The following is an 18681-nucleotide window of genomic DNA, read 5'->3' on the forward strand; positions in this document are numbered from 1 at the left end:
TAACCTATTATTTAGGTTAAATAGTGCTTAGGAGTAAGCTAAATTCCACCAAAAAGTCATGTGAGAAAAATGATATTCGCAATATTCTACTCTACCCACTCATGTTCATTAAAAATGCAAATGTAACAGCTCATCTCATAGCTAACACATTTTAAATCTTGAAAATGTTGCATCTCTAAAATCCATTTGCAGCATACAGGAGATCACCAGTAGATGCATTTCAGTTATGACAATTTCTTGCATGAGCGTGAGAGTCTGAAAGCGTGTGTGTCACGCCAGATGTGTGACAGTTGGCAAACCTGGAGAAACACCCTGGAGATAGTTTGAGTTTCTCCACTCACTCACTCACTCACTCACTCACTCACTCACTCACTCAAGTCATTGAGAGAGGGAGTCTCGTTCACAGTTCTTTTTTCTGAGGATGTGGAAGAATGAAAACAAGGAATCTGTGCAGGGAAGTGAACATGAGTGACTAGTTCCTGTAAGGGACTAGTTCCCCACAAACAAATCATTGATGAACGTCACACCATTAGTATACATCATGCTATTTTTATTATACGTCACCCAGTGTTTAAACGGGGAAGAAACCTATGTTGATTAACAGTGTTGATGTACAATAAATAATAAGCTGTAGTGAAACTGAAGAAAACTAAGCTAGGATATACATTATGACAACTGTCAAAAATAGGAGGCCAGACATCAAAAGCATGTTTGTTCAGCATTGCTAGAATTCACTGAAGACAGACCAGCCATGACAGAAAGAGTGTTAGACTAATGAGTGCAATGTCTAACATTCTCCAAAACTTCCAGAATTTTTCCAAATTGAATTTATTGAATTTAATGATTTGCAAGATTAACAAGATATATCCCTCAGCCATCCTACTTTCCTAAGACATGGTTGTAGTGCCCCTATACCAAGAATTGTAGGCTACAATGCAGAGGATCACCCTAGACAGGATGCCCACACTCAGATAATCACACACTATGGGCAATGTTGGAGACCCCATTTTGCCTGACATTAGGATGATGAGAGATAACTAATGCAAATACGCAGTAAATATGCAAACGTGTATGTGAATGTGTGTGCAAACTCCACACACCGAGAACTGGGGATGGATTCAAACTCCCAGTCCTGGAGGTGTGAGGTCACCCTGCTGCCCACATAAAAATAATGAAGAAATACAGGTATTCCCAGGTCAGTATTTCACATGCAAATAAAACTGTACAATAGTGAGTAGAAGACAGTACAATTTATTCGCATCCAACAAATGTTTCACAGTTTTTTCCATGTTTTTTTCCCCTCACATTTTTTTATACAGTAGATCATGAAGCCCCTGAATTAAACAGTAGAAGTTTAAATTGGTAAATCATGAAACAACTAAATGTACTCATCCAACATGGGCTGCTGACTGGATAGTAATATGTAATAATAACAAATAAATACAACTACCAATAGACATTTCTGTTAGTCAGAATCTTATTCTTTCCTGTTTTGAGCTACATTCCTTCCTGAAAATATAACTAAGACAAAGGTAACTTATCTTTATAAAACAAACAGCAAATAAAAAGCAACATATAAGTAGAAAATACAAAGAGGAATACAGAAAGATAAAATAAGACCAAATATTCTGGCATTTAATGGGCTTGCAAAAATATTTTGCTCTATTATTTGTTGGAAAGAGAAATATACCAAGAAATATGTTCATTAGTAGGTGCATAAAGTCCCAAGTTATTTTTTTATAACAAATGAGTAAGAACTTCTATCATGACAATATCACAACAATACAAACATATAAATGAGTAAAGAAATGTGATGCAAACCTGACGTTGTGGAACAATGTATAAAATAAGACTGCAAAGAGAATCATGCTTCCTAACAGTAATTAAAAAAATTAACGCAACGCAAAAATGACTTTGTATACATGTGATAAATTCACGACATTTATTAAAAATACAAATGCTGAATGAGTTCACTCAAAATGCTCCACTGGGGTTCATCCCCAGGTGTACTTACACGCATTTGATTAACTTTTTTTTTTTTTTTTAACAATATATAACTTCAATTTAAGCCTGTACATACGAAGCAAAGTGCCTCCTGTAGGGGAGTACAGGGCAAAGACAGTTTAGAATAAAAAGGTGAGTGGCCACAGAAAAAGACTCCCACAAAATGGCAGTTATCCATTTCACATGATACTTTGTACTGAGGACAAAGCAGCAAGGTCGTTTTTGAGCAAATCTAGCTCGTTACAAATTTCTAGGATGGCTAAACCTTTTTATTTCTTGACTGGAATTATGTTATCAGATGTTGACAGGAGAAATACCTTTAGACATTGTCCAATACGTCTTGTCAAGAACTCAGCTGAGGCAAAATAGAAAAACACATCAGACTAAGTGAGGATCATGGGCGGGGCTGACAGTGAAGCGGGACGACGTCATAGGATGAGTCGCTGGCACCCTGCCGTTGATTGACAGGTCAGCACTTTCTCTGGACTCCAGAGCACTCGCTCCTAACCGGGAAGCAATGCATGATGGGAGGGATGAGATTATATTTTAAATACAGCTGAGATACAGATTTGGACGGAAGAACACAGGTAAGTTCAGGGCAGTATTAAGCTAAAATTATAATTCAGAAATGAAAAAGTAGCATTATTATAAGGACAAGTTTTCACTTCTTATTTATCTGCGTTCTGAGTTAAAAATAAACTCAGACTCTATTGAAACACAAGAATGAACATTTAGAATCAAGCTAAAAATAAATGGGTCAAAGATTCACTTTATTCCCAGCAGTAGCTTTGAATTCACTTTTAAATCATTCTTGCTTTTGTTTAACTTAGCTATTCTTCTTAGATTTTCTTTGCCTACCCATTGGAAAACTAGTTCTGAAATAATCTGCCAAACTCAGACAAATGCAAGGACTGTGTAAGTCTGCAGATAGCTTGTGAGAATATATAACTAAATTGCAAAAGAGAAAATGTATAACTTACTATACTGCTCTCTGTATTGCTTACCTGACACCTCAGAGTTCTGGGCACCACCTGACACATGAGACATTGAAGGACTGTTGGACTCAGAGCCTGTGCTCAGCTCATTGGTTGGAGTTTCCTGTCATAATAACAGAACAAGACAGTCAAAGTCTGTTATGCAAGCATTCATTTCAGAACAGACTGAACAATGCATAATGGAGACCATCCACGGCAAACAGTCTGGCACTGTGTGAATTTTAATCAGATGATGCAAAATATCAACCTGATCAAACAGATAGATGGTGACATCATCGAAAAAGGAAACGTTTCTTGCTCGCTCTCTCTCTTTATCCATCGGTTCTCGTGGTGACTTCAGCAAGCTCCTCAAGCCCGCTCTCCTGTCAACATCTGTCTCTGTGACGACAATCACCCTCCCGGCCTCATCTGGGTCCTCGTCCTCCTCATCATCAGGGTCACTTCCAGTTGATGCACCCCGTTTCCGCCCACTTTTCTCTCTGCTCGTTCCCGTTCCCGTTTCCCAAAATCCCACCCTGTTTGTGGAGAGGGGGAGTGAGAGTGCAAGGGGGGGCAGGGAGAGAGACAGGCGAGCCAGTTTGGCTGGGGAGGAAGGTGAAAGATAAAGTGAAAATTCTTCTTTTCGTATCACCCTTTTTTTTTTTTTTAAAAAAAAAAGGTCATAAGGACATTACAACCACACTGTGTTGTAGGATTTTTCCACCCCTAGCATTGAAAATGTGGAACAATTAAAACTGTAACAATGTAACATAGGAATATAACTGAAAGAGTCCATTAGAAAATACAGGCAGCCAACCCTAGCAGTCCTGTGCAGGTGTAAACTAGTAATTAAAAACAATAGCTAAGTCAATAAATTTGTGTTTGATCCATTAACTTAGTTTACATATGGACAAACTAGTATCTAGCTTTAAGGTGCTCTTAGAGGGAAAAAAACCTGCAGATCATAAAACTATTAGCTATTGAGCATCTAGATATACACGTAAAGTCAGTTTCAATGTATGTGCCTTGAAGGTACCTTTCATTGCTTGATTTGTCACAGCCAAAGGTGGTGTGACCTCCTGCCCAATCACAGTGAATGACCCACTGCTGGCCACTGACGAATCGATTGAGATCCCAGGCTGGCCTGATAGTTGGGACTTACTGCTGCTAATAAAAAAAGATATTAAAATGTACAACTGAAAAAAGTGCACGTGTGTTTCTGCATTTACTTGTATTTCTGTGAATGCAATAAAACAGTTAATGACAGGGATAAATGGAAGAATTCAAACAACCTATTAAAATTATTTGCTCATGTTCCAACTAGATCTGATGCAGAACAAGAAGATGAACAAACTCTTGCAACACAAGCTGTCACGTTGAACACCATAAATCCAAACATCTTACTGGTCACTATCTTCGCCGTCTTTTTCTCTCATTTTGGTGTCGGTTTCATCTGTCGGTTCTCCCCAGGGACGAAGAATGACCGCCTCACTCACTGTTGGTCCACATAATATGTTTCTTTTGACATTCTCGCTGAGGGAGAACTGCAGCCTCTCCTCACACACCTAAAGCACATGGAGATGGAAAGCAGATGGGGGTGGGGTGGGGGGGACAGGGTTACTATTCTTCCCCCTGTCAAGAACACAACACACCAACATGTTGGACTGCCATGATGCTATTCATGCAACAATATATCATTTCATATGAATGTTCCATGTAACTATATCTAAGGAATTCGGAGGATGTTTTATTGAACATTGTGTTTAATATTTTAATCAACAAAATGTAATGATTTATACCTGCATCATTAAACCATTCTTTGTTGGCATCTTTGACAATTGACTTGGTCCCTTGGTATTTTCGGCTGCAGTACTTGGTGAGACCAGTGAAGGACCTACTGGACCACATTTCTTATGTCCAAAAGAAGACTCAGACATAGACAGAGAATCTGAAACAATCTGATTTGATTCAGGCTGATACAAACTGGACCTTAGACACTTTTCAGGCCTTTTTGATGTAGGCGTTAAACTTTCAGTGTCTACATCAACTTCTCTTCTTAGTTTCAAGCGGTCTTCTTCTTTTAAAGAATTAATCATCTTGTTGTCATCATCTTTGTCGACAAAATCCTTGGATTTTTTCTCTGGAGTCTTTTTGAGGGACTCCAATAGTTCTAAGTTCCCTAAGAAGAGGTCACCAAGGCTTTCTTCATCACCTGATATACAACAAAGCTGTTCCAGTTTCTCAAAGTCTTCCAAAGGCTCTTCATCCAAGTCTTTCCACTCGGAGATCAATAACTCAGGGATTGAACTGAGTGAGCACTGGGAGAATGCTTGGGGGGAGATCTTTGGGGATGGAGAAATTTTGCTATCTTGATCCGTACCGCAGAATGGGAGGGAGAAAAGCTCAGGTAATGCAGGTTGAGTGTCTTGGTCTAAATGCTTTGTTGAGGACTCCAGATGTGTAGATATTCCTCTGAAAGAACTGGAAGCGGACTGCTGAGGAAGTGTACACTCTTTAGGGTTCAAACCTGAAGGATGGCTGAGATTCATGTCAGACTGGTAGTCTGTTGCCATACTTGTGCTTGTCACTAATTTGTCAACCAGAACTGAATTGCTTGAATTTTGGGCTGTGTTTTGAACAGTTAACTGGTTTGACTGATTAGTACCAGTTTCTTCAGACATTCCGGAATACTGTTTTTTTGCAGCACCGGAAAAATCAACACTTGAGCTAAAAGGCTGTGGACCCTTCTCATCATCTACGGTACATTCCGTACTCATGGATTGTTGATTCTCTGTTTGGTTTTCTGGTACAGTTGTTGACTGGGAAGTCATTTCAGTTTGTGGGCGAGGAGTATCTGTCAGATTCTGGATGATCATGCAATCAGGAACAGAAATTTTATCTAACATCTGGGACATATTCTTTTGCTGCTTAGCCTGGGATTCTGTTATGCTTGCTGGAACGTCTGACTGATTACTGGCCAAGGAGGATCCTAGCTCCAGACTTTGTGGATAATTTGGATGGTCAACCTTTGGGGTTTTGCTGTCACCAAAATTTTCAGTGGATTTGTCCTCTACAGGCTTCACAGACAACAAATCCTGCAAAATTAGGCCAGGAGCACTTTTGTCTGTTTTAAGACCATTATCTCCCAAATGTGAGACATTTTGCTGAAGTAAACTCCCACTAAAAATGGATGAGCTTGTATGCATGTTTTCTGGCATATGCAGAAGTTGATCTTCCAAGTCCAAAAGTTTATCTTTACTACGCATATCCAGTGCATTTTCTCTTGTCATTACAGCCTCATAGTTCTTGCTGGCATCTTTTGTTTGATCTCTGTTTACTTGGTAATGAGTTATTTGAGAGCATTGCCTGTTTTTTGTTCCTTTGTGAGTCATGAATGAATCAGGAAGTCCAAGACTATTCTGTAACCCAACAGTGTCTACGTCTTGCTTTTTTTCTTCAACCAGTAAACAGCTATTGAAGTTATAATTCTCTTCAGTAAGGTCTAGCCCTTGATTCTTCTGTAAGGATAAGTTAACGCCGGTATTACCTACTTCCAAATCCCTGTTTATATCCATATGTATACTACAGTCTCTCTTCACGTCTAGCAGTGTCTCTTGTTCTGGGTTTTCCAAGTTTTCCACTTCTAAAATAGGACATTCATCTGTGATATCCTGTTGTCCAGAATTTATTTCTGGATTTTCAACATTTTCTTCTTGTTGTATATCTATTATTGCATTAGCAGGTTGTTTTTGATCTGTTAGGAGCCCAACATTTTTTTTAGGTAGGCACTGCGTTTCTGAGTTTCTCCATCCTTGCCGCTCATCTTTCACTGCTTCCTCATTTTCCAGACTGGCAGGGTGAGGCTCACTCTTTGCAAACTGATCGTTCTTATCTACCTCCCAAAAACTATGTCCTCTAATTTCTTTATTTCTGCTAACCCACGCCTCCTTGCTAACCCCTGGAAGGAGCTCACTGCCTAATTCAGCCTCTGAGTTTTGGGTCTCCGCTAAGGCCCACTGGTCATTTTCCACTGGCCATAGATGTAGGTTTCCTTGTTGGAATCGATAACAATCCAACTCCCCCGTAACCGTCACTCCACTGCTCTCTTCATGATCCTCCATGGCATCCCACAGTTCCTTGGTTTTTAGATCCAACCCCTTAGACTCGATATTAACATCTCTAAGGAAATAGATGCTTTCCGGAACCCTGTTTGCTGGTTCTTTCGGCCCCGTATCACCCTGCCTGTTATCTCTCAGGTTTTCCTTAGCTGTGAAGATCAGTTCCCCAACCGCTAACTGTTTCTCAGTATCTGATTTTGCTTTTGCTCTTTCATCGTCACTGTCTTCAGAGTAACAAAGATTCCTCAGGCCAAGTTCATTGGCATCTGTGTGCCCAATTTCTAACTCACAGTTTAGTCTTCCTGGGGTTTCAACACTTCCCTCTTCCCAGTAACACTGAGTCAAATGTACATTTGTTTTGTCTGCATACTCCCTATAGCTGGAGTCCAGCACTTGGTCCTTTGGTACTATGGCATTAGTAGGAACACTGTAGAACTTACTTAATCTAGACTCTCCATCAACAGTATATTCGGTCAATGAATCCTTCTTGTCTTTTTTCTCTGCAAATTTCAAATATGACTCAGAATCTAGGACACCCTGTTTTGATTTTGGCTCATTTCCCCACATCTGTGGGTACAACCGAGCATCACTGATTTCTTTTAAACTCTCCCTTTCAGGAATTGTATCAGATACTGATATAAAATCTTTATTTACTGGAGCTTTAGAGCTTATCTCCTTAGTGTCTCCAAGAGAAACTGGATCAGGTCCATCTCCGCATGGGAAAGTTTTCAGTGATTCACTGTCTAAAGTTGAGAAGAATTTAGCTATAAATTCAGTATTTTCTTCACTAGCACACGCTTTAGATGGTGATGCATGACAATTAAGTACTCCCAGGTCACTCGTCTTTGTCCAGCTTGGTTTGTCACTTATCTCCTCTGTAAAATTAATGTCAAGACCCGTAAATTCCTTTAGATGAGATCCATTACTGCCATCATGGGCACATTCCTTCTGTTCAGCACTTTCTGAAATCGCCATTATCTGCACCAAGCTACTTTGTTTCTCCTTCTGCATCTCTCTCTCCATCCCAAACTTTTGATTATAAATTCTATCCGCCTCCCTCTCAGTTTCATTCAGCTCAGCTTTAGAGCCGTTCCGCCATGGTTCGCCTTCCTCTTCTGCCTCCATCTTCTCTTCTATATCCATCAGCGTCCCCCTTTCTCCACCTCGACTACTGCTAGGTCGAGACAGAATAATCCCATCTCCACCTCTTCTACCCACACCTTCTGCTTCCCAGTCACTGTCAGAGAAATAAGCAGAGTCCCTGTGAGGAGTCTCAGTTCCCAGTGCTCTCCAGCCTCCAGCGCCTCCCCCACCCCAAGGATCACCTGGTGTCAGGCAATCCAAAGAGCTTGACGTCAACGGTGACATGGCAGAATCTGTCGGAGTATTTACAGAAAGAGAGGGATCGGACACTGGGTCCCAGACTAAGGGCAACGAAGCCACATGTGGCAATGAACGATGATGCTCACTCATGATCTCACATTCTGCTTCTGGACAACTGACAGCATTTCCTTTTTGTGAGACGGGTTTCAAATTGTCCATTATATCTGTGTCTACTGAGAACACGTCCACATCTCTACCCAAATCTGATTCATTCGAGTCTCGTGATAGAAACTTTGCTTCATTTAAAATGTCAGGATCATTTGATTTCAAGCTGGTAATTGAAGCGTCCATATAGAATGGGGAATCGTGACTTTTTACAGTCTGTTTGCAATTACTCAGATGCAGCTGTAGTGTATCTGTTAGGCTGTGCAAAATATTGTCTTCCACTCTTAGAGTTTCCTTGTGAGGTCCAGTTATGCACATCTCAATTTGATCTCCACCACTCTCCTTTTCTGCATGGATGTTTCTATCACAGTCAGTCCCTGATGTGGGAAGACAGTCACTAGAATCAACATAATTTACAACCTCTGCATTTGTGGAATCTTCACAGACTTTTTGTTGAGACTTGACTGATTCTGATTCTCCCAGAAAGTCCACTATCTGCTGAGATTTTAATTCTTGCCGTAAAGTGGAAGAGATATCAGGACAGTCTACAGATACTTCCTGTACTTGCTCAGTTTGTCTGGATTTCACCTCGGCGTTTGTTTCGTTTTCTTCTGACCCTGAAGGGCTGGTTTTGCCATGTGCTAAATATTCTTTCATTCCAGGAGTCATCTGTTCTAGCAGAAGGCCATTCTTTGGCATTATTTCTGAGAAGACAAAACCATCAGTTTGAGCACGAGAATCAGAATTGCATGGTGATTGAGTTTTATGGTGAGATGCTAAGTTGGACATGGCAGCAACTTGTGAATTCCCAGAAGGAAAAATGGTGGCAGTTCCTTCAGGGGTGCAACTTCTTTGTTCCAGTTGTTGGGTTTCTGCTGTCACTTTGTCAGATCCTATTTGCAGTACTGGAATTTCAGGCCGTATTGTAACTTTAATCTCGGGCCTCTTTGAACGCTTTGTCACTTGTGCATAAATAGCTTCGGTTGCATTTGCAGAGCGCTGATCTGCAGCACTTGCTGGTTTTTCTGACTGATAAATGATGGTCTGTGATGAACCAGGAACTATACATATTGATTCATATTCGGGTGAAAGAGGATCGCAGGTTTCCGGAGAAAAGTCTTTTTCCGCAGAAGCACATACTGATCCATCTTTTTTGGTCATAATCTCTGTCAAAAATGTCTCAGCTGACTGAATGACCCCCAGAACAGCTTCTCTGTTCATTTCCTTGTTATGGAGCTCAGAGATTTCTCTGTCTGGGTTTATTTCCGAGATCAAGGAACAAGACCTTTTCATCTCTCTGGGGAAAGCTTCGTCTACTTCTGTGTAGGTAGGAAGATTAGAAGAATGCGTGGCAGGGCAGGATTTTGAATCCCAGTCAGGCTGCACATCCTGGAATGAGTCTGCATCCACAGCTGTGCTTCTATCTGTATCGATCTTCCCTGTGTCAATTTCAGTAAGGAATAATTCCCTTTGAATAGATCCCTTTCTGACGACATAATCTTTGCCTGTTTGTGTCTCTTCTGGACACTTAATTTGTCCCACAGAGGCTGACTCTGTCATCGGTGAGTGGGAGTGACGTGTCCCTTCTGCAGGTAGGATGAAATCATCTGCTGCATCGCCCTCTGGCTGAAGTTCACTCTTTAGTCCACCTTCCAAATCCCATGAACCCTCCTCCAATTTTCCATCTTTAGATTCATTAACATTGGAGATCTCAGTCAGAAACAAGTGCATTGGGGACTTTTTGGCTGTGGATGCTCCCTCCTTCTGTAGCTCTGCATCTTCCTTCCAGATAGCCGGCAGAATGGTGTCGAGGCGCGACTGTGTTCTTCTCATTCCTCTAGAAAAGAGTTCTTTGGTGGCAGGATCCGTGTCATCTGACGGTCTTAAATGCTGAGTAGGAGTCCCACAATGCAGCTTGTTGGGGGAAGAAAATGGAGAATCATCTTCATCTGAATACACAGGGCTAGAGGAGCCTTCACTCTCAATTTCTGGAATCATGGACTGAGAGCGTGTGATTTTAGGATAAAATGAGTCTTGGTAAAAGGATCCTTGGTCTGTTGACTGAGGATACGAGTCTTCCTGGGAATTACCCAGTGACTGTGAGCGCCTTAAGAAGGGCCGTCTGTCAGGGAAATCACAGGGTACTGGGTCTTGCCGTGAGTCATTTGAGGCTTTGTTTATTTGGCAGAAAAAAGTTTCTCCAGGAACTTCTGGATAGTTCTTGCAAAGACCTCTTGGAGCTTTGTAATGAGGTGGGAGGGGGGGAGGCTGAGAATGAGGTGGTGGACACATGGGACCAGAGGAAGTGGGTATGGAAGGAGAAAGGGAGGGGGAAGGTGGGAAAGCTTCATGGAGCCGATGGAATCCTAGGTGATCGAAGTTTGTTTTCGAAGAGCTTATTCCCATAAGTGATGGTTCAGCAATAATTTCTGTCCTTCCAGTAGGAAAGGAACTAGAAAAGTGGGTTGATCCATATGCTCTGTGGTATCCAAGGGGAGGGGCTGGAAGTGGGCGTGTCTGAAGGTGATTGGCAGATGAAGTTGATACAGAACGAGGTTTGTTGAGAAGAGAAGGAGCTGGAACTCCCAGAGATATGGAGAATGTTTCTTTTGCATCTGCTTCTGGTTCATCCTCTCTATTCCCAACGTCCACAACAGCAAAGTCTGTAACCCTACTGCAACCCTCTCTACTGAGCTCCACCAAACCAGTGTTGGGCAGCAGAACTTTAACCTCACTTGATCTCACAGTCTGAATCAGTGTTTCCCCTCTACTGAAGTCATCTTCTGGGTTAAATGCCTCTTTCTCTTTTCCTGTGGTGCTACTTCGAATTTCCACAAGTTCCAGATCCCCAGGACACATAGAGTCTGATCTCAAGACATGGCCTTTTGAAGCAGGTAGGGAATGTGCCTTTCCTTTAAGAGTGGGGGATTTGTCCTGCGGAGTATGTTCCTCCAAGCGAATGTAGTACTCGCTGGCTAAAGAAGGACTGCGAGCACTGATCACGGGAACCACAGTGGGAGTGTCCAGGGAATGTCTGTGTGTAGCATTAGCAGTTTGCATGTGTTGTGGAGGTGGGAGGGCTTTGTATCCTCGTCTTCCATGCGCCTTCTCCCAGAAATACTCAAAGTTTAACCCCTTACTTGTCTCTGTGACTGTGAGTATGTCATCCAGTTCAGAAGTAGATGGAGTAATCATGTTTCCCACAGGGTCTAACAGTGGAAATGAGTTGCCATTTGCACCTCTACAGCATTCCTCCTCTCTTTCTCTCTGTCGCTCGTTTGCCGCTGCCTGGAATGCCGGCGGACGAAGGGAGTCCCATCGCCTCTCAAAGGATTCTTCATTCTCTCCGTTCCTTCCCCTCCCCCCATGTTCTTCGTCCTCCTCTTCATCTTCGTCTTCTCCCACACTCCTGCGAGTCATCCCTCTTTCTGCTGCCAGCAGGGATGAAAGGAGAAGGAAGATGTCCGCCACCGATGGGCGCTGTGATGGGGGAAGCCAGCAAGACTGCATGACCTCATACCTGGATAAGTAGATGAAAATACGATAAGGTAAGAAGAGAGTAAAAGCATGGGTGATAAATACAATGTAGCTAATGTAGAAAAAACTGATTCACAGATGAGGCACACCAGTAATCGGCGTGAGAGAGTTTCAGCCGTGGCTGAGCCAAGGTGATCTTCTTCTCCCGGATCACAAATGTCAGCACTTCCTCATCACTCAGGTGTCTGTGAGGCTGGGAGCCAAATTCAAACAGCTCCCAAATCACTACTCCAAGTGACCTGTATAAACAGAGTGGCAGAATGAAAGAGACAGAGAGTGGCTCAGAGCAGGACCTCTGCTTGGTGTCATTTCTTCTAACCATAACATCTGCTGATGCTACACTGAAGACGGCTATTAGGATACGTGGTGGCAGAGAGCAAGAGACTGGGCAGGGAAGCAAAGCTGAAGTTAAAGAGTGACAAAAGCCTCCTCATGGGGTAGGATGAAACTGGGTGAGAGGCCTCAGACTCCAGAGGGTTCCGTGATCAGAATCAAGAGTATTTAGGCTAAAAAAAAGCTAAGGTGTAGTTATATATACATACCAGTCAAAAGTTTTTGCACATACTTAGATTTCCTACATTTTACTCACTTAACATTTACTAAAAATACAGTCAAAATTCTTTGCTAAAATTCTTTTGAGTACCTTAGCAAGAAAATGTCATATCTTTGATTCATCAAAGTAACCTCCTCTAACAGTCATACCAGCAGAGGAAATTAGAGGCATTCTTTCTACAAGGAACACTATATACTGCTCTTTCATTCCATGCATTTAAAGTTAAAGGACAGTCTAGAATTTGACCACATAACCAGTTAATAGCATGTCAGACATGCACTGTTACATACTCTTTCCACGTTATAATGAAATAAAACAAGTTTCCTTCATATTTTCATTTACTCGCTCATTTTTCCAGTGCTTAACAAGAATAAAAAGTCTGTAGGTTATGAAATAAATTGAAAAGTGGTATAAACCTGCGGTGTGCAAAAACTTTTGACTGGTAGTATATATTTATGTATGTATGTATTTATGCATAAAATTTCATATTCATATTCAATAAGATAATGTCCTCACCACACATTGCTGGTTTTAGTCTGGTCAGTAACAATTAGCCCTCCACGAAATTCTAACAGCTCAGGAGCAATCCATCGTAACGGAATCCACAGCTTGTCTGGTGTTAAGTAGTAATCCTCCTAAAAACATGGCATTGAGAAACGAGATGCAGACAAATGTGTTTGAGCATTTCAGCACACATATACGGCAAGAGCAGGTTCTGTGAAGCAAAGGGCAGATCAATGGTCACGAATCACACATTCGTCATACCTTATAATGGTTATGAGACAGACCATAGTCTCCAATCCTGACAGTCAGGTCTGAAGTTAGAAGACAGTTCCTCAGAGCTAAATCACTGCAGGGTATGGGGGAACACCTTGGTTAAACTTATCCTCATACCAGTCATCCACCACGGCTTACCATCAGAGAGGAGGGGATACTAATCCAACATTTTCTTGCAGAAACGTACCTGTGAATGTAGTTGTTTTCATGAAGGTGCAACAGACCACATGTGATTTCAAATGCCATGCGCTGAAGAGTCAGCAGGTCCCTTGTCAGAAGGTCAGGAGTCATGCCATCTGACTTCCTCTGAGCTCGTAAATATCTCTTTAAATCACCCTAAAACAAACCAATGAGAAAAAGACACCTTTATCGCCATTCATGTGTAGGATTTGAGTGCTAAATCCTAAAACAAGCGTGTAAATAAATAGTATGCCTTTTTTTTGCTTGCTGATTGTACTGTAGATTTGGGTTCTTACCAACTGACAGAACTCCATGACCAGCAGGAAGGGGATGGTCTCACTGCATTGGCCCAGACACTGGAGAACGTTGGGATGCTGGAGGCTTCTGTGGGGAAAAAGACACCCACGGCCCACAGCACTGAACTGCATAGCTCAGCGAAGGCAGCCGACTCGGGGAGGGGGGCAGGGGGCTTGCCAGACACTGCATGTGTAATTATAATCTTAGGCGTGCAGAGTAAATAGGTCAGCAGCACTGCTGTCAAGAAGCAGAGCCTCCCCGTTTCAGCATCGCTAAGGATTTACTCAGGCAAAATGTCATGTTAAGACAGCTTCGCAGTGAGTATATCTGAACGTCAACAAAACCGCGCTTAAAAGCCATGCCGGCCCAGCAAATCTGAGATTCAGCTCGATGTGTTCCCCATATATATTCCATAGACAGGTGTGAGTGAGTTGCGTCGACTTTACCTGTATGGCTCTGATTCAGCCAGGAACTTCCTCTGCTCCAGTGGGCTGGCGCTGACTCTCAGCTCCTTCACGACAGCCTGGGAGGAGCTGCAGTCGCATAGGACCTCGGCCAGGATCACCTTAGACAAACCATTAAGGAATAAAGTCTCCAGCAGAACCAATAATTCTGCATAACAAATGAAGCCAAACTTTGCTAAATGGACCAGAACATTTTTTGATCAGCCATGATGTGTCATGCATGTTTTTGGCACTGAACACAAATTTTGTAATGGACTGGACATCTGTCACCTTTCCAAACCAGCCACTGCCGATCTCCTGGAGATAATTAAGAGTGTGTCTTCGAAAGCGCTGGGAGTCAGAGTCTGAGGACAATGGAAAAGGGAACCTGATCATTCCAGTGTAACTCAACAGGAACCGGAAGGCACGTGAGTGACATACATGAAGATAACGGCGACTTAATCAATGAAAGACATGAGATATGGGGCGTACCTGGGCATAGAGGCCGGTCCCGCAGGGGCAGAGTGTACACCTCAGGAAGGGAGGGGCAGGATGAGAGGCTGTCTTCAGGGGGGGGGCTGGAGGCCGCTGAAGACTCCTCACCCTCAGCATTATCAAACTCCTGCATAAGGAAGAGGCGGGAGGAGAAGCGAGGTAAGTTTGCAACCCCAGCGCCATTCCCGTCACGCCGTAAACAGACACGCTGAAGCAGACGTGCCACGTGCTCCTTCAAAGACGTACGCACAATGAAACACGCCAGGCAGGACATGCACCACGGAACTCAGCAGGAAACTTACATTGAATCCCACGCCCACGCGTTTGCAGCAAAGGCAGGCCAGGAGTAAAAGAACGAAGGAAACCAGTCCAGAGCAAGAAATGAGAATGATGACGTAGGGTGGAGGAAAGAGAGCGGCACCCCTGGACAGAGAGACTGAAAGAGAAAGAGGAAAGGTAGAAGAGTGTCAGTATAACCCACCAGTGAAGCAGAGAGAGATCAGGATTTCCCATCTCTAAGTTCGGGTAAACAGCAGGACAGAGGACAGCTCAGACATTTGAAGGGAACATGGATTATCATCGAAGAAATTGCTCAGAAAACAGGTGTTACAAGGGAGTTAGGATTGTAGAGGCACACGGAAGCGTAGTTTCCAAAGGGAAAACTCTATGAACCCATCTGGAAACTCACAGAGGAAAGCACCGTTTCAATAAAGAAAAGGCTGTATTTTGATAGGGAAAGGGAAGAGATCGAAATATCAAAGATGATATTCCTTGTGAAAAACAGTTAAAAAGGTAAGGTAGAAAAAGAAGGGAAGAAGGAGTGCATATTTCGGAGAAACTGCTAAGAGAAAGGGTTGAAGGATTTATTATTATTTATACTGGGGAGGTACTAGGTGAGAAGGAAGGGGTGGGCATTTTTAATATTGTACCTCAAATTGGTCGATTTTTGTGGAGCGAACCATCTGTGAAAAAGAGAAGGGGGAGGGTGGTGGTTATAAGACTCTGATAAGTCTAACTGGCTACCAGTCTGCTGCCTGAAAAATCACAACCCAAAAGTATTAAGGGAGCCAAGTGATTCGTTTTATATATTTTATTTACTTTCATTGGCATTTGTGACAGCCGCCACTGGCTATAATTTAATATTTTTTATTGTTTAGATCAGTACTGAGTGAGGAATCTTGAAACCTACCCAAAGTCTAGAGATCAGGCTTGTCTTGACTTGTCAAGTGCTACATGTTATTTATTTAATTTTATTTTATTTCAGAAGTTGTAGATGTTTATTTGCTGTTTTATTCTTCAGCAAAACTTGGAATATATATTTTTTCTAATGTATAACGTAATTTATAATTTATTTATAAGTTCATTTATAACTATCTCCTGTAAACATGTGTTTGTGTTCATTTTGAAATTTCAGACTACGTAATGACATATAAGTACGTTCATGATGCAAAAAGTCATCTTTTGCCCAAAATCACAGGAATAAATCTCTTTCTGATGCTTCCTTTGTTAATCACTTCAAATAGCTGAATGTTTAATGAAACTAAAGATAAACTGCTTGGTCCAAGAAGGAACAAACACTTAAAACATGTAATAACAGACTATTGAACACTTACGTTGACCTAGCTGTTATTGAACAGGCAAAATTAGTTTTATTGAGTGGGATAAATTAAATGAAGGCCCAGCACATTATACACATAGAAGCAGGTAACTCAAGCCCTGTTGATTACTTTATATTTTGATATTTACTATAATCTTTTTTTGCTTTGTTTTTGCCTTATCTGTGAATCATAATGTTCTTCCCTCATAATTAATGATGGTGTTTAAAAACAATTTCTTATAAAGGACTGATTAATTTTCTCTCAAGCATTTCTTATATATTTCATATATATAAATCAAATATATATTAAATTTCAAATATCATATATATCAGATGTATGTGTATATAATATATATTAATTCTATTATTGAATATTATTATATTGATATATTTTCAATAACCACGAACTCAGTTATATACAAAAAACAACATTATTGTTCATACATATTAGAATGAAGCAGACCTTTTGTTAGATCTCACGTAACTAAAAAAAACCTTAAACGGCACCGTTGTTATATAAAATGCGTGTATCTTATATAGTCTCTTAAGGCGTAAACAAATGCCCGGTCATTATCAGCATTCGGCTGTGAGGCGGGTTTATTATTGCTCTCTGTTAGTATGCTGCGCTGTCCCTCTCCCCGTCGCATCCTGTACACAGACACGCGCATGAACAGGATCAGGATCATAAACACAGGCCTGTCGGAGACCCCATCAGCCGCTAAACGAAACACTATTCAGCAATAAGAATCACGCGCACTTAAACACGGGGGATCACAATGTTGACACTTACTTATTCATATTTATATATATAAATTATTATTTTAATCATGGAGGAAACTAGACTGGTATATCCCTTAAACGTGATGTTCCTATTTTACAACATTTCTTATATATTTTTGTTTTCATACATTGCCTACCCATTAACGTAGCCTGATCTTCATACCTTATATCCTAGGCATATATTTAGGTTATTGCTGACGGAGGTAGCTGATGCTGTTTGGGGCTAAGGAATCGTGTCATTCAGATTTTTTTTTTAAAGAATATTTTCAAAATGTGTACGAATCGAAGATAAGCATTTTTAAGGAAAGCCCCTATGGTGAGATTTATGGAGTATATTCAGCCATTGTTATTCTGCATTATCGTATTTGTTTACTCCTTCTCGCTATCATTGTAATTATTAGCACCTAGGCAATTAATTTAAATAGGCCGCCCGTTACGAAGGCAAATATTCCCATCAAGGTTACATTTGTTTCAGTCTTGAGTGTTTTATTTTCACAGTACCAGCGTAGTATTGCGATTCCTTCATTCCCATCCTCCTACCTCCATAAGGCTACCCCCCTTCTTTCTCCCCCCAAATAAATGCACTCCATCCCAGCGACAAAGCTCACCTTCCCTCTGCGGGGCTCCCAGGGCTCTCTCCGGGTTGAAGTACGACATCATCCCCGCTAATACTATCACCCAGCACTGTCGTCGCATAGTCGCAGAATCCACGGCACGATCATCCGAGCGACAGTCGCGATGTCACCTATGTCGCCCTCCACTCCTTGTCTAGCCTAGGTAATGATCAAGCGTCCCCTTGTTGTTCTGTTTTTCCTGTCCCCTCCTCCGCCTGCTTTTCTTTAATCCGCAATTAACACGCTGCGAGAGATGGTCTATTGTGTAGTCCGGACCCTCAGCGGCGGTCGGAGGGTTTACCAGGTTCTCTCGTTTAACATATAAACATGACCCAAGACGACAATCGCATTTAAAAATAAACCACCTCCGGCGGCGTTTCTTTACACCGTTTCGCTTCACCGAACATCACCGTGTATCTTTCTGCTCTACGCGAACGCTACGCAAGACGCGGCCAGGCTGCTCTTATTACGAATCTTTTCTGCGTGTCTGTCCATCCGTCTGCCTGTCTGTGCTTTTCTGTGCATAGGTCAGTGAACATGCGAAACACATTTCTATGTATGTTTTGCTAATTTATCTATGTCTTGGCACATTGGTCTATGGTATATTTCACTACACGTTGTACTTGTATAACTGTGTATGTGACAAATACAGAATCTTGAGTGAACTTAGTGTTCTGTAAATCTCGCAAAATGTTACACACAAATATAGAGAGTCCAGATGAAATGTGTAAACAACTAAAATATATTCACATCAAGGACATGATAAGGAGTAGAATCATCGTTGAACCTTCAGAATTGCTTCAGACCTTCTTGGAATTCCATCA

At 41.7% G+C, this 18681-nt stretch overlaps 1 protein-coding gene across 3 annotated transcripts; it reads right to left on the minus strand.

Annotated features, from left to right (window-relative positions):
• Positions 1-1235: 1235 nt before the first annotated feature.
• lmtk3 (lemur tyrosine kinase 3) lies at positions 1236-18344 on the minus strand. 3 transcript variants are annotated; one of them, XM_049025656.1, is made up of 16 exons: positions 17852-18344; positions 15169-15302; positions 14864-14993; positions 14663-14736; positions 14375-14493; positions 13928-14015; positions 13639-13787; positions 13440-13524; positions 13191-13309; positions 12211-12360; positions 4778-12104; positions 4383-4543; positions 4015-4142; positions 3247-3581; positions 3009-3102; positions 1236-2507 (listed from the first exon to the last, which is right to left on the minus strand). In XM_049025656.1, exons 1-16 carry the CDS (start codon positions 17937-17939, stop codon positions 2383-2385), a joined length of 9306 nt encoding a protein of 3101 aa, XP_048881613.1. In that variant the 5' UTR covers positions 17940-18344; the 3' UTR covers positions 1236-2382. The 3 variants fall into 3 exon arrangements, with proteins under 3 accessions (XP_048881613.1, XP_048881612.1, XP_048881614.1); XM_049025655.1 differs by having other exon boundaries at positions 4015-4145; XM_049025657.1 differs by lacking the exon at positions 15169-15302 and adding an exon at positions 15796-15828 and having other exon boundaries at positions 4015-4145.
• Between the last annotated feature and the right edge of the window lie 337 nt (positions 18345-18681).

The sequence above is a fragment of the Brienomyrus brachyistius genome, chromosome 9 (genome assembly GCF_023856365.1).
Source record: "Brienomyrus brachyistius isolate T26 chromosome 9, BBRACH_0.4, whole genome shotgun sequence".
Lineage (NCBI taxonomy): Eukaryota > Metazoa > Chordata > Actinopteri > Osteoglossiformes > Mormyridae > Brienomyrus > Brienomyrus brachyistius.